Below are 15,516 nucleotides of genomic sequence, written 5' to 3'. Positions count from 1 at the left end.
GGCTTGTTGGTCTAGGGGTATGATTCTCGCTTTGGGTGCGAGAGGTCCCGGGTTCAAATCCCGGACAAGCCCTGACATTAAAGATCTTTGATAGCATGTGTGTAAAGCTGCAGGACTTTTATAAGAATGATCACTATGAGCCAAAGATGCGACTATTAGCATGTTAATAATGCTGGTAGTAAATGAAATGTGTCTGCTTGCATCTGTAGGTCACAGTTTACTACTAAACCTGGAAATAACCTCTCGCTTATATAAATCATTAGTCTTCTGGAATAAGCAGATAAACTGTGGCCTCAGCACTTGCTTAGATTAGGATAGACATGATGTGTTTGATTGATCAGTGAAAGGAGATTTTTCTGCAGACAAAATGATCCTTTGGGAAGAGAAGACTGTTGCAGCCTCAGAGTATTAAACTGTCTGCATGAAGCCAGGAAAGACCTGGATGTCAGGATACAAATCTATTAAAGAGATTTCAACTGATTTAGTGTCCAACTTTATCATTAAAGCTGCTGTAATTAATATCTTTATATTAGCAATGGATTAAATGTGAAAGGAGTCGCTCAGAATGACATACTGTCAACTGTCATAAAGTTAATCTCAGCTCGTTTTTATTTTATAGCCTGCATGACTTTACTGTTTTGATTCATTCTTGCTTCTCCCTTCAACCTTGTTTTAATAACTTAAAAAGATGATGTGTCAGTGTTTAAGCTACTATCTTACACTTTTTGTTTCATTTGCTATATGCACAGAAACAAAACATAGAGGTAAAATAACTAATTTTGCTACATTCATGATAAAGAAAACTGTAGTAAAGAGTCAAATGATATCCACAAAAGAAAGTAAAGACCTTTGGATTACCAGACATCATCATCATCATCATTAAGAGAAAATAAACACTTGTCAAAAAAACGGCTTTATTTAAAAAAGTAAACACAATTCAGGACACAAAGTTTCATTCATGGAAATGGGGAAGATCACATCATGCTTCCTTTCTGTTACTCCAGCAGACTATTATTGGAACCTGACACACAGACTCACCAAGATCATTTTGACGAGTCGTCTTTGTACAATATATCAAACACTACACGCGATCAGAGACTTTTTTTAGCCTGTAGGGAAATTTTTGATGTTTCTATATACAGGATGATGAAACCATCACTAAATATCACAGTAACTTTGTGGTTTAGCCTGTGATAGTAAGTCTGGAAGTCACAGAGGCAGTCAGAAAAGAAAACAAGCCCCCCAAAGGAAATAAATAATAGCTGCTAATACGCAGGGTCCAGTGGTCCATGCAGACCAGCTGTAGATTGTTTAATGGTGACAATCTGTGGTTGTATGTTGTGGCACTGTTGGAGCATTAATCTGATCCGGGGGGGGAGGGGGAGGTGAGGCTCGAGCTCTGTGTAGTCCAGACTGACTGCTGCGGTGGCGTTCGGTCTAAAAGCTGTTGCGCGCCTCTGTGGATCGATGCTGCTGAGCCAGTTTACCGTAGCCGCCTCTGGCTGGGTCGTAGTCCTGCCTGTACTCATCTCTCACCTACATGGAGACAGAAACACAACCAGAGGGCAAAAGAACAAACACAGGAAAGATTATACTCAAACATAGAGGGAAAAAAGAGAACTAATCCATTAATTACCCATTTTTAAACCATTTAAGTAACGGTAATGGCTTCGGTTGCAAAATCTTTTACCAAGAAACTTCACCTAAGTCTCTCTTTTTTTTTTGCAGTTTAAAAAAATTAATAGTTCTATTAATAGCTCTCATTTATTGCTTTTTACTTTTAATGTTTCACAATTTATATCTTTTTGTATGATAACAAAATAATCTCAGATGAGTTACTTCACCACATATCAGCATCTTCAGGTGTCACTGTTAAATGTTGTTGAAAGCTCTGAAAGCTAGTAAGTGGACCTTTGAGCTTTAATTACTCTGTGACATACATTCATCCTAAAGGTCAGGTATAAACATCAACGCTCAGAACGTGTCATTATCACGGTCATTTTGGTTTTATCAGAAAAGTTACATAACGGAGGGAAGCAAACTTGTCAGAATATTTTCCCACAATAAACCAGTGTTAGGTCCAGTGTTTGACTCTTATTTACACTTCCACGTAGCACGCTGTGAACGGCCGCAAGAAAATTGGACATGATTATGCATTTTGTATTTGTTAACATACGGTTTCATTCTTCAAATGCCATACTATAGTAATACTGTCCCTTCAAAGGCCACACTTAATCATGCATAATTTATTTTGGAAGTTATATCACTTTCTAAATATCATACGGTTGACTTAAAATGTCATGATATAGTGTATTGATTTTTTGAAGGCCATTTCAGTATAGGCCATTTTTCAAATGCCATAGTGCGCTCTAAGTTTTATTGTTTTCCAAAATGCTGTACTGCAGAAAATCCAACTTTTTTCAATATGAAGGAGACACAAAAGTGGTAGGGAGTAGACCCCCGAACCCCGTGTAATGACACGACTGCATGGGAAGGTTTTTGATGTATATACCCTCAATCCTACACCCTCATCCTACACCACAGCAACAGCTGGGTGTCAAATAAAGTTTACTATTATTAAACTACTAAAATCACTAGTTAATTATCACCCATTTTAATGGAGACTCTTATTACAGACCCCACACATTGCATCTTGTATATCTCATTCTATATTTCACAGTGCGACTCGTCTGTGTTGGTTTTAATATAAACTAGAGATTAACAGGATATGGATTTTTTTTTGAAAAAGGTCCACACATGCATTTTTGGGGTTGAAGCTGCTGATGTGCAATCTGTTCAAATGAAATCAGATATTTATGCCACAATAAGCATTCAGCGTCAAAACTGAATCCAAGCACGACAGCAAAAAACAATATATTTGTGACATTTATTAAACTTCTTAAGATCAATTCAAGTTGGGGAGCTTCTTGTAGACAATCAATATAGTTCCTTTAAACTGTTCAAGCTTAAAATAAATGATCCAGCAAACTGCATCATGTCCATCCAGCTGAGATCCAATTATCAACAAAAGTCAACAAGTCTGACCCTTACATGTGATTTTTTTACAACCTGCCAGCATCCACACAAACAAACATTCACACAAGTATTCACAACACATGATTGTCAGATTTCTTACCTGTCCTCCAGACTTGCCGCGACCGAACTGCCGTCCCTCCTTGAAGCCGGTGTCCCAGTCTGTCCTGATGATCCTGTCGTCCAGCCGAGTACCGTTAATGAAGCGCATGGCGTGTTCCGCGTCCGCACGTGTGTAGTATCTGGAACAGGAGGGGTTAAGGTCTGCAGCAGACTCTTAAACTCGCACGATGTGCACACTCAGTGCTATAATGGTATAACATGAGCTTGTGACGTCTGTGTCGGTAACCAGACAGGCAGCTGACTTAGTTTCAAAGTGTGTTTGCTGTATGTGAATGCAAGTATTATTAAAACAAAGATATTTTTTCATGTTTAAAAGGATACTCTACGAAGCAGAATCCACAAGCCGTCTTCTTCACTTTATCCAGGCCGATGATGATGCGCTTGACGTCTCCGCTTTTGGAAAACAACTCATGTACCTGCACATCAGAAACAAACAAAAAGAAAAACCAACACACACAAACAAGTGAGAATTGTGTAAGAGCTTGTACGAAATATATGAGTATTATAGAATAGAATATTCTGGCAATACTTTTGACACAATAAGTTTGAAAAATATCATCATTTCAATGTATCTGGGGCACTGAAAAAGGGCACTGAAAAAGTAATAAGCCAGAATAGGGCTGTCCCCAACTCACGATTTTCACTGTCGACACTTTACATTATTACTTTCTGTTTGTTTCTTCAATACAGCCTCCTATGAGAATTATTATTCATGTCTCCGCCCAGTTACCGTAGTTACAGTACAATCAAGTGCCCCCTGATATAACAGCCTACATAGTCTCAGTTTACCTGTAAGACTTGTGTTTATTTATGCTGTTGTTCATCATCTGTGATGTGAAAACGTCACATTTCCACACAGTCAGAGAAATAAAGAGTGTGCGTGCTGGTATTAGTTCAGTTATAAAATCTAAGCGCACCACAGAGCGTCTCTCCTGCCAGCTGCTGACAGCGCTGTCAGCTGAAGACTGGATCACACTGGACAGGAGGGGAGACGGTGGAGACGCTGGTGTGTCTGTTTAAACAGGAGTTTTGCTGCATTTAACACCGGAGCTGAGAGCTCGGAGCAGGAAACAATTGCTCTGTCCATCCTTCTCTGTTTCCGTCACAGTCATGTCGGCTATTTAGGTCATTTAGAGACAAGAATCTGTAAATGTTTACAGACTGTCATGCTGTCACGCTGCATTACTCTGTGCATAATGACATGGCTAAAAAAAGGCAGCGGTTCGACCGAAGAAATGCAAGTCAGGTTTAATGACAGATGCATCGACTCAGCAACTTTCAGGCAGCAGCCCTTGGCCAAAAAGGGTGAAAGACTAAAGAAGCAACAAATCTTTTAGTGTCCAAGAACCAGATACTTTCTTGAAATCTTATAAAAAGAATATGAATGGTATGAAATCGATTTCCAAAGAAGTCAGTGCAGGGTGATAACTAATGGTGTGGTCAGAAAATAACAGCGATGTATCCTACCTGCTCCTCAGTGGTGTAGAAGGAGAGGTTTCCCACATACAGAGTGTGGCTACCCTTTAGCAGCTTCTCCTGTTCATAGCGGTTACCCTGAAAACACAAACATCATCATTAATATCAGTATGTTCTTCACTCAGTAAGGACACAAGCCAGAGCTTCAGTTTATAGCAGCAGGCAGATTATCTCTGCAGCTGCTGCAACAACTATTATCTTAGGATGAGCTGATTTTAAAATGATAAAATTGGATTTATTTACATTTTTGGCTCCACAAAGAATGAAACAAAGACCAAGTTTTGTCTAAAAAGAAGTAGATAGAAAGCCGACTAAAAGTAAGCAGACATAACATTTCATTTGTATGTGAAAGCTGTACATGTCGTTCCAAAACCATCTGGGCATTAATCTGCTGCTGAAACAGCCTTCACTCCTCTATAAAGAGTTTCAACAAGATTTTGAAACCTGGCTGAGAACATTTGCTCTCATCTTGCAACAAGGTCATTAATGAGGTCAGACGAGGTTGAGGTCTGAACAGACTAGTCAAGAACTTCCACACTAAACTGGGAAAAACATTCTTTATGGACCTGGCTTTGAGCACAGGTTCATTGTCGTGTTGACACAGGAAGAGTCTGTTGACTCATATAATCATATTTTGTATTCTGTACCTCAAAAGGACAGGGTCAAGTTTCCAGGTCTGTCTTAAAACAACAGTCAGGAGCCCAAATGAACACTGAAACAGATTTTTCTTGCCATAATTATTCCTCCTGTTTTTACAGATCCCTTCATAATACACTTACAATGTAAGTGATGGGGGACAAAATCCACAGTTCTCCTTCTGTGCAAAAAAGTATTTAAAAGTTTATCTGAAGCTAATATGAACCTTCAGTCATCCAAATTAGTCAAATGAAGTAGACATCTTTCCACATTACAGTCTTTTTAGTGCCAAAGTCCCTCTTTTTGTTACTATACTTCCACCGTAGCTCAACAGGGAAACACTGAGGAAACACAAAGAAGGAATTTGATGCTAAAAAGACTGTAAATGTGGCAGATATCCACTTGATACGACTAACTCAGACTGCTGAAGCCTCATATAAGCTTCAGATAAACTTTTAAACTGAGGATTTTGGCCCCCATCACTTCCGTTAAAAGCACATTTGAGGGGGATCTGTCTGTTTTGTCCAAAACCCCAAAGATATTCAGTTTACTGTCATAGAAGACTGAAAGAACCAGAAAATATTCACATTTAAGAAGCTGGAACCAGAGAATTTGGACATTTTTTTCTTTTAAAAGTGACTCAAAATGATTAATCTATTATCTAATTAGATTGATTGATGCAATAGTCAGCAAATAACCGATTAATCGTTGCAGCGCTAGTTTTATATTGTTGTTATAACGATATCTAACGTTACACCTTTTACTTCCGAATCAGGCTCGAAAACCTGTAATTTAAATATCATTACTCAGCACCAAAGTTGGCTTAAAAGATATTTGAAGTAACGTAATAGCTAACCCTAAGCTACTTACGTTAAATTGCCATATAGCTTTCACCTCACCTTTGTACGAAGTTTAAGAAAACGTTTTTAAAAGTCTGAGTAAACACACAGACCCAGTCGCAGCGTGCACTGAGCTGCCCGCTGCTGTTAGTGAACGGCTGCTAACTGTAAGCTAACGACACAAACCGTTATGTTGACGTTCAAAACATTCAGTAATGTGTTCATCAGAGGTGTTTTTCTGACTTACCTTAAAATGTTGGTCTCTATATTGACTAATATCAATGTGAGAATCACTATTCAGGGCATTTAATTTAACAGACATTGTGAAGAAATGGTGGATACGCGGTCTCCAACTATTCAATTATTTAGCGTTTCAGCTAAAGCATGACGTTGCTTCCGGTTCGTAAGTCCGTCCTTTGAATGACTCCGGGTGCAACAACTGGATATTCAGCCAGCTGAGTGGCTTCCAACGCCGTTCTTCTTCGTCTTCTTCTTTGGGGTTTAACGGCAGCTTGCATCCTTAGTGTTGCATTACTGCCATCCTCCGGAGTCAGTCAAATCCTACAGTGTCCGGTTTGTCAGATTTTTCCGATTAATCCTTTTTTCCTAAGAAAGCTAAACAGACACTTCCTGCCCTGCCCTCTCTCACCACACTCCAGTATGCCCTCCAGACCTGCTCCTGTCAGCCCTGATCTCCTCATTCCCTAAATCATGTCCTTTCTCTCTGATGTATATTTCCTGCAGTTAACAAGTACATGCTCTAATGTTTCTGGTACCTGACAACGCTCACAAAGTCCAGTTGGATGCCTCCCTATAATGTGGATTCTGTTCAGGTTACTGTGTCCTTTTCCTAGTCTGGTTCCCTCCTCTTTTCTATGTCCTCCCCTACTTCTCTCAGTACCCACTCTATTTTGTATTGTCTCCCAACTCCCTGTTGGTAACATGTTATATTCAGTTTATATGCACTTTGGAGCTATAGAGATTTCTAATAATGATGATAGTGATTGTTTGATTCATATCGAATTAAAAACATTTTAAATTGGTGTAAAATATGGTATTTAGAGCAAATACAAAAGCATGCCATAACAAATCAAAAACACTTGAGAAATGGTGTCAGCAGAGCTCAGATTTAAACCTTACTTTACCCATAAAACTCTTTTAGTCATATCTCTAATACACACTTACACACCCATAATCTAATATAGCATTTAATATCAGTTAAACTTAACAGAGAGCTCATGGAGGACAGACAGTAATTGTTATTTATTTACTACGGTGTGTATACTTGAGTTGTTTTGCCTTGGAATGGCAGTTTTTTAATAGAGTTAAAGATTTTTGTACTAATTTGCTGGTGATTTCTTATGTTAGGCCAGTGTCTGTTGTGATGTTGTTGCAGCAATTCCCGTTATCCGAGACAAATTTCTCCAGAGGGAGACAACAAAAGTGACCTTAACGAGTAATTTTAAATGTATGAACTATGTTGATGATACACCAAATGTAAAATTCTTTGACCTTTAAAACAAAGAAACTGATATTGTTGATTCATCAAAATAAATATTTTACTATATACTTTTTTTTTTATTACCATCTGCCTTGTCTTTGCTTAGAACTGTACTCAATACATGTACCACTAAATCTAATTCTATAAACTTAGCATTTGTAAAGTGGACCATAGTCACATGACTACTGAAGCAGGAAGTTAAACTGTAAGATGTGGTGCCGAGCTATTGGCTGCTGTAATGTTGTGCAACTGATAGACTGCTACTCTTGTTTGACTTGTTTGTTCTGAGAGTTTGTGTTTGAACTTTTTAAAATAAACTTGAACATCACTCTGCTCCAGGACGTGTGCCAAAACACTTTCAAATACATTGATTGTTGGTGTTTCCTTCGGCCTTTGTCACGAACTTGACTTTTAAAAGCCTGCAAGTTTGTAAGTTGAGAAACCTTCATGATTAAACACTACGGTGCATTTATAGGGTGTATTTACCAGATTTTTTAGGTATTTAAATGGACTTTACAGATGAAGATGAAGTGTTAACATCATCCTTTATAGACTGCACAACCCAGCTACAAGCCTACTGGAGAAGTAATATTAAAAACACATACAAATGTAAAACCAAAGAAAGGTGTAAAAACTTGGGTATTTTCTTGTTCAATAAAAACACTTCAGACTGAAAATGGTCCTGTAAGGTCTAAATTTTATTATCACAATTCAAAAAATTTGACGTGAAAAAGAAAATTATCCTAATCTATCACCTGTCTTAACTGCTGACAACATTAACAACCATAATTATTTTGCAAAATGTAAGAACCGATATGAATGTACCCGCTTATAAATCACAGAAAATGAAAACATAAATGAGATGAAACAGCAGGGCTTAAACCTTCGACAAGATACTGGGCTTTAGCTGCAGACTGTTAATTCTACTAATGTTTAACAAGGACATATTGTCAGTTCTTGTATCAATAACTTCAATCCAATAAATCAGAGCATATTAAGCAAAGCCAGTAAAAGGAGGGCAGTGGCTCTGCCAGAGGGGGGGGTGACAACTCTACTCCCAGATCTGCCATGTAGTCTTCATCAGAGGTCAGATGATCTCATTCCTGCAGTGACTCCTGGAAACTGAAAGGAAAATGATACCAGTAATTAACACTTCACATTCACGTCATTCAAAAAAATAACATATAAAGCTCATTTTATCCTTGTAGGTATGAATACTGAACGAGTAGGTAATTGTCTCTGACGGTGACTGTGAAGCATGTTGTTTTGGGTGTCAGAACTCAAGTTCGATAGGGATTCTACTATTTTAGTAGGCATACATGATATATATATATAAGTGGTAGATGTATTATCCTCCTTCAGCCCTCTGTTATGCCTGATCATGTGGAGATTTCTCTTGCAGGAGATGCAGTTGTTCTCTGACTGTGAGTGAACATCACAATTATAATGTCACAGGTAGACAGACTGTTGCCTTTTAGCATTTAAGATAAAAGAAATATACATATTTGATGGTGAAAGTCAGTAAAAATGGCCTTTTAGTATTAAATATTTTAGTATTAATTTTCTTATCCTCGCTAAGTTCTTAGAATTATATATAAGCAAAAATCAAGTCTAGTCTAACCTTAGATGAACCTGACAGCACTGAAAGTTTATTTCTACCAAAGCTATATTGTGCTCCATATTAACGTCATATAGTACTGACACAAACAGTCAACAGATTGTTTACTCCACTGATCTGTTTTATAGAATTGTACATTAAATATATAGAATTTGATGGAACAACATCTGGCAGGCATGGTTCAACAATAAGGCTCACCCGATCGCCCAGGGCAGGTAAAATGCCACGTCAGCTAGTAAATCTGGCAACTCATTTGCCTGATCGGGGCATGTTTCAATCACATGTTTCAATCATTTTCTTTAAATCATCGTCATATCATTCTCTGGCACACAGCGAATCCCCCTCCCCTCGCGCGCATCAGAGAATAACAGCGCACACTGTTGACCAATCAAGAATCCAGTAGGTTAGTAGTGTGATGTGTGAAACAAACATCCCTCAGGAAATGTGAGTAATGTCAAATAGAGGAATCAGTGGAGCATGTAATGTTTCACTGCCAGAAATACTCTCGAGAACGAGAAACAAAAATGAAATCAGGAAGCCTGGACTGGAAGAAATTAGTTTAAAAAATGTATTTGCCTTCAGGTTAGAGAGACTATTACATTATTTGAGAGAAACAGTGCTGATCAAAAAAACTTAGTGTTCAGTGAAATATAAGGGATGGGTCGTAACATTTTCGATATGCAAGAATATATGTTGCTTCGCATCGATGACACTCTGTGACATTGTTCTGTTTCATATACTTACATAAAGAGACTCTTCATACATTTTTCCAGAGCCCAAAATAAAATAACTCGTTTTGTCCGACCAACAGTCCAAAACCAAAAGATATTCAGTTTTTTTAAAGCAGATATAAGCAGAAAATCCTCACATCTGCAAAGTTGGAACCAGAGAATTTTTGGTGTTTTTTGCTTGAAAAATCACTGACACGATGCATCAGTTATTAAAATCACTGCCAGTTATTTTTCTTTTCTAATCAACTGATAATTAGATGACAAAATTAATGGAAAAACTGTCCATTAACTTCCCAGAGCCCAAAATAGCATCTACATATATCTTGTTTTGTCTGACCAACAGTCCAAAACCCAAAGATATTCAGTTTATAATGATAAAAGATAAAGAAAAGCAGAAAATGCTCACACGTGAACAGCTGGACCCAGAGGATTTTGGCGTTTCCTGCTTGAACGATTAAAATCGTTGCCGATTATTTTTCTTTCGATGAATCGACTAATCGTTTCAGTTCTACAACTTATGTTTAAAGCAGGCTTTCTTTACCATCTCTGCTACATCAAAGGTCGGATCTCCTCTCGATGCTGAGCAGCTCCACTTCGAAGATGAGCGTGGCTCCTCCGGGGATCTTAGGCGGAGCTCCCCGGTCTCCGTAGCCCAGCTCGGAGGGAATGACCAGCTTCCTCTTCTCCCCTTCGCACATTCCCAGCAGGCCCTGGTCCCAGCCTTTGATCACCTGGCCGGTTCCCAGGGTGAAAGTGAAGGGCCTGTCGCGGGGGATGCTGCTGTCAAACTCCGTGCCGTCTTCCAGTTTGCCCGTGTAGTGCATGTTCAGCACGTCTCCTTTCCGTGACTTGATGGGGCAGTTGTCCACTCGCTTCTTGATGCCGATCTGCAGCTTCTTCTTCTCGGCTCCGTTGACCGCCGCCGGGCTCAGAGAGAGCAGCGTCACCGCGAACAACAGCAACACCCGCATGGCCGCAGTCCCCGCACGATTTTCAGGTGTTAAAGGGTTTGAGGTTTGGAGAAGCTTTGTGAGTGATGAATCAGGGAAAAGAGCCGCTGAGTGTGTTGCAGAGAGCGGATATACGTAGGAAACTTCACCGGCTGGTGTCACCATTAAAAACTTCCGGGGAAGAGTCTCTGACGATGCTGAAGTTGGTTTCAGATTCGATATTTTCTACACCAATTTAAATAGTGAAACTTTTATTTAATTATTTTTTATAATTAATCCACGGACATTTCAACACCAACATGGTCTAATGTGACCATTAACCACATAGGTACTACTCAGAGATTGTTTTATTTTATTTTTTTGTATGATGTAATGCTTTAAATAAATAGTGCTTTTAGTTTGGTATGATGTAATGTTTGATACATTTGATTGTTTTGTAAATTTGCCTGACAGGGACTGCTAATGAAATTTACATGTCTAGCTAACTCTGAGACAGTCAACTGGCTGTTAAATAAACAAAACAGGCATTGCATCTCTATAAAACATACAAAAAATAATCCAAGCAGCAGTAACCTGACACAAATACAACAAACAAGTAAATATAAAATAAATAAATGAATAAATAAAACACACAAAAAACTAAAAATTAAATGAATAAAATTAAATAGGTTGGGAGCGACCCCTCAGATTTATCTGGTGACCCTTTGGAGGAGCCCGACCCCTATGTTGGGAACCACTGGACTAAACTAGTTAACTGTATACAAAGTAGTTGAAACTAGCTCCACCTCCAGCAGCTACAACAGTAACATGCTGCTCTAACACTGATGCTTCAGTATTAAAGGGAAACTTCAGCATTTTTCAACCTGCAAACAAGGTCAATTATGACTCTTTCTATTATGAATTTCTGATCCATAGAGGTTTTATATTTGTAAAACTTTCCTTGAGCCAAGAAAAGCGATTTAAAAATTTGTGACATCATCACAATGTCAAAGTCTAATGGCCAAGCAGGAACTTGCGGGCAGGGCCAGTAGGGGAAACACCACTGCGCATATTCAGTGGGCCACACAACATGGAAGCAATCCTAGAAGCTAGAAACTTTTTTTTTTTTTGCCATTTTTAGTCCGGTATGCAGCTTTTTATAATATCTCCATGGTCCTCTTCCACGGAGCCTGCCATGTAGCACTGCTATGTTTCTTCAGTAGCCCAGAACTCTAGAGTTCTTTCGTTTTTCTTATGTTTTTCACAAGTGTCGCGACCACCATAGTTCATCTACACTCTTGAAGGGGAGGGGGAAGGGTTTTCAGTTGGTTGCAATCTGCAACCTCACCACTAGATGCCACTAAATCCTACACACTGGTCCTTTAAAGGATCTGAATAACTTACTTCTTCCACTAATGATCCAAACACATCATGACTAAAAAACAATGCAGATTAGAGACTCTGGAGACTTTTCAAACAACCTGCCAATTCTGTGAAAACTTACTTAAAAAGTAAATTTTCACAGTTTTTCCCCATTCAGCAATGATTCAGACCAAGAAAAGTGTGGATCATTCTCCTCCAACCTGAAGCTAACTTCCAGCTCTCTCCACAGTTTGTTATGTCACCCCCTGAGAGCTAGCGGTCACCTGGAGCAGCTGAAGTAAGTCACCTTTCTTAGTGATACTTATCAAAATTCACACCACAAATACAACTAACATAACAGTATGTCATCGATGTATATATATCCACAACTAACGGTGAACGTTGGTGTTATTTCAGGGCTAAACTATCTCGAGAGTTGGACGGCGAGTTAGCTGGCTAAGCTAACGTATCAGCTAGGACACCGATCTCTGAGGAAACACTTGAAAAAATGCTCGCTCGCATGTTATTTACCCTTCTGAACAGACTCCAAGTCGTTGAGAAGTTGGCAGAGTCTCGTCCGATCCGCAGGGCTGCTCAGATCACAGCCTACGCCCTCACCAAGGCTCAGCTAGCCGGCCAGGACGCCTCGAAGCGGGTCATGCAGTCGCAGACGCTGCGGCAGGTCCGGGAGGAGGCTGGACGAGTCCCCGGTGACCTGGGAGAGGTGGGCAACCGGCTCAAGAGGGTCCAAAAGACGTTTGTGAATGAGGTGAAGGAGGGCTGGAAGGATGGGTCCAGACAGATCAAGAAATAAAGACGGTCAGACTGGCTGTAGGATGTTATAGAGACTGGGAAGCTATTGTTGACAACCACAATGTCCGATAATGGACTCACTGACCTTTCATGTTTTTGTAACCTCACCAGACTGCCAGCTGGACAAACTGAAGGAGACATCATGTATAAATACCCCTCAGCAATGCATGACAACTGTCTGTGTGGTGGTTAACTACAACTGTCTTGAATAACTGGCTTCATGTTGGAAACGATCAGTTCATGTCACCCCTGACCTGCAGCCAGTGGCTAGTAATTTATGATAAGTAGGAAAGTTTAGCTAAGTACATCCAGGATTCCCACATTTCTCAGAAAACGTGAAATTGTGAATTGTAAAATTCCTTGTAGAGAAAAGTGTGGGGAAAAGTCAAAACTGCAGCGGCAGCTTGGAAAGGTGTAAAATGGTCAAGTGCACTTCTCAGAAGTTGGTTGAAGTTGAACTACCAAAGTGTACTTTTGTACCAGGGATTAGTCAGAAGACGGAATTAATAACAGACAATTCAACTAGACATGTACTGAAAAAAGTGGTATTTCTCTTTCCACCAACCAAACCAATACACCAATCCTGCCATAAAGTTTTTGTGGATCTGAACAGGAGTAAAGCTGTCAGTGTGAATCATTTTATTGGCCTAAAGTGTACAAAGAAATAACTGGTGTATAGAGAGAATGAATTCACTGTTATTCTGTGACTGTATAAATAAAGATTATAATTTATGATACAAACTGTGTCACTTGAGAGCTGTGAACTTATATTATATCTTCAAGAAATGATTTGTGTTCCAGTTCTGTTATTCCATCTGGTTAACCTAAAAGATGCACTTTAAAGTCCCCCTCCACTCAAAAAAGTGTTTGACGTTGCAGAGTGATTGACAGTATGTGCAGAGTTGGAAACGTGACATTCATCTGATGAAGGGGATAAGATAAGATTTAGATTTTTGGTGAAGAGGCAGACATCATGTCTCTGGTACTTTTGACATAATATTTTCTTATTCACAGATTCTGGATTGTTCAGTGAGGGGAAAAGGTGTGTTTAACTAGTTATTTTGACTTTTGGGGGGAAACCATATCAGACATAAATAGGCTACTTGTTCAAAGCAGAATATTCTTTAGAGCTGCAACCATGATTTGATTAGTGGATCTACAGAAAATTAATCAGCAACTTGTCTGACAATCAAATAATTGTTTTAGTCATTCTTTTAAGCAAAAATGCCAAATAGTTGCTGGTTCCAGCTTTTCAAATATGATGATCTTATAGTTTTCTATGTCTATAGTGTCAAATCTGCAGTTTGTCCTCTGCTGCCACAGCAGAGTCACAAGTTCACAGTTCACTGCTTCCGAGTTGTAAACCATAGTCCCTTCGTTTTCACAACTCCAGTAGGATAACGAGAGATATATGAAACCCAGAAAAGGATTAACAGCTTAATTAGAATAAAGATAAGAGGACTTTTACTGCTTGTCAGCTGGTTAACCCAAAGTGAAGAACTTGTCAGGAGACCATGATGTCTTACGCAGGAACATTTATTGAAGCTCGATCGAGGAGAACAGAATTACAGAACAAGTGAAACACTGTGCAGTGCCACTCAATTCTGCTGTCTACTTCCAGACAAGAGTGTTTAAACCCTTCAACAAATCCTTACCCTTACTACTGCCAAGTAAGGTTATGCTTCACACATCTATGCCTCTGTTGGTCATTGAACTATAAGCCACACACTATGCTGATTAAAGTTAACTGAAGTCACGTAGTCTGTACACAGATTACTTGCTACCTTGAGACCAGTCTGACCATCTGCACAAAGCACAGCATATCTATCTCCACCTGACCTTGGTTCCCATCAGAGACAGCCAGCCTTATCAAGACAGCTGCATATCCCGGCCAACCCCAATAAACAGAGATATATACCAGAAAATGACCAGAGAATGACCCGTGGAACACAAATATTTCCACCACACCACTCCCTGGGAGATTTGGTGAAAGCGGATGCAGAATGATACAGTTTGTAGAAGATATATGCACACCAGTGAAGCATGTGCAAAGACTGGCTTCATATCTATATCTTCATATCTCATTGACCCAATATAGTGCTGTCACTTACAGTAGAGGTTCAACAATTAGTTAATTAATCTATTTATAATTGATTTGGCAGAAAGTTATCTTGAGTACACCCTGAAAACATTTAATCAATGGTTTGTGCTTATGTTGTAATATTTCTTCATGTCAGACTACGAGCACCTGTTTTTTTTCCATGATGGAAATAAGTCCATGACTTAATAGTTGTATCCCTGACAAAGTCTGATGTGTTGTCAATAAACCTAAACCTATAAAAAATATTCAACAACTACTCTGCTCATCATTTTTATTGTTAAAGTCGTTTTTAAAGCGAGAATTTGATGGTTTTGGCTGCAGATTTCATGTCTCAAAGTTATAGATAATTGAATG

The 15,516-nt window shown here is 39.1% G+C and overlaps 3 protein-coding genes and 1 non-coding gene across 6 annotated transcripts; 2 read left to right on the top strand and 2 right to left on the bottom strand.

Moving 5' to 3' along the window:
* On the top strand, positions 1 to 72 carry trnap-ugg. The gene has a single exon. It is a non-coding gene; the product is annotated as a tRNA-Pro (tRNA).
* Positions 73 to 897: 825 nt separating this feature from the next.
* On the bottom strand, positions 898 to 6,538 carry ncbp2 (nuclear cap binding protein subunit 2). The gene is made up of 5 exons (XM_042415608.1): positions 6,355 to 6,538; positions 4,624 to 4,710; positions 3,478 to 3,572; positions 3,137 to 3,275; positions 898 to 1,536 (listed from the first exon to the last, which is right to left on the bottom strand). Exons 1-5 carry the CDS (start codon positions 6,427 to 6,429, stop codon positions 1,438 to 1,440), a joined length of 495 nt encoding a protein of 164 aa, XP_042271542.1. The 5' UTR covers positions 6,430 to 6,538; the 3' UTR covers positions 898 to 1,437.
* Positions 6,539 to 8,285: 1,747 nt separating this feature from the next.
* On the bottom strand, positions 8,286 to 11,071 carry fkbp2 (FKBP prolyl isomerase 2). 3 transcript variants are annotated; one of them, XM_042417790.1, is made up of 3 exons: positions 10,499 to 11,071; positions 10,364 to 10,399; positions 8,286 to 8,730 (listed from the first exon to the last, which is right to left on the bottom strand). In XM_042417790.1, exon 1 carries the CDS (start codon positions 10,926 to 10,928, stop codon positions 10,512 to 10,514), a length of 417 nt encoding a protein of 138 aa, XP_042273724.1. In that variant the 5' UTR covers positions 10,929 to 11,071; the 3' UTR covers positions 8,286 to 8,730; positions 10,364 to 10,399; positions 10,499 to 10,511. The 3 variants fall into 3 exon arrangements, with proteins under 3 accessions (XP_042273724.1, XP_042273723.1, XP_042273726.1); XM_042417789.1 differs by lacking the exon at positions 10,364 to 10,399 and having other exon boundaries at positions 10,499 to 11,067; XM_042417792.1 differs by lacking the exon at positions 8,286 to 8,730 and having other exon boundaries at positions 10,364 to 10,402.
* A 1,224-nt stretch (positions 11,072 to 12,295) lies between these two features.
* si:ch211-162e15.3 (protein NCBP2AS2) lies at positions 12,296 to 13,807 on the top strand. The gene is made up of 2 exons (XM_042417793.1): positions 12,296 to 12,546; positions 12,666 to 13,807. Exon 2 carries the CDS (start codon positions 12,757 to 12,759, stop codon positions 13,060 to 13,062), a length of 306 nt encoding a protein of 101 aa, XP_042273727.1. The 5' UTR covers positions 12,296 to 12,546; positions 12,666 to 12,756; the 3' UTR covers positions 13,063 to 13,807.
* Positions 13,808 to 15,516: the final 1,709 nt, after the last annotated feature.

Source organism: Thunnus maccoyii, chromosome 7, assembly GCF_910596095.1.
Source record: "Thunnus maccoyii chromosome 7, fThuMac1.1, whole genome shotgun sequence".
In the NCBI taxonomy this organism is placed as follows: domain Eukaryota; kingdom Metazoa; phylum Chordata; class Actinopteri; order Scombriformes; family Scombridae; genus Thunnus; species Thunnus maccoyii.
The sequence above is the reverse complement of the archived record's forward strand: the minus strand, read 5'-3'. Positions and strand labels throughout refer to the sequence as shown.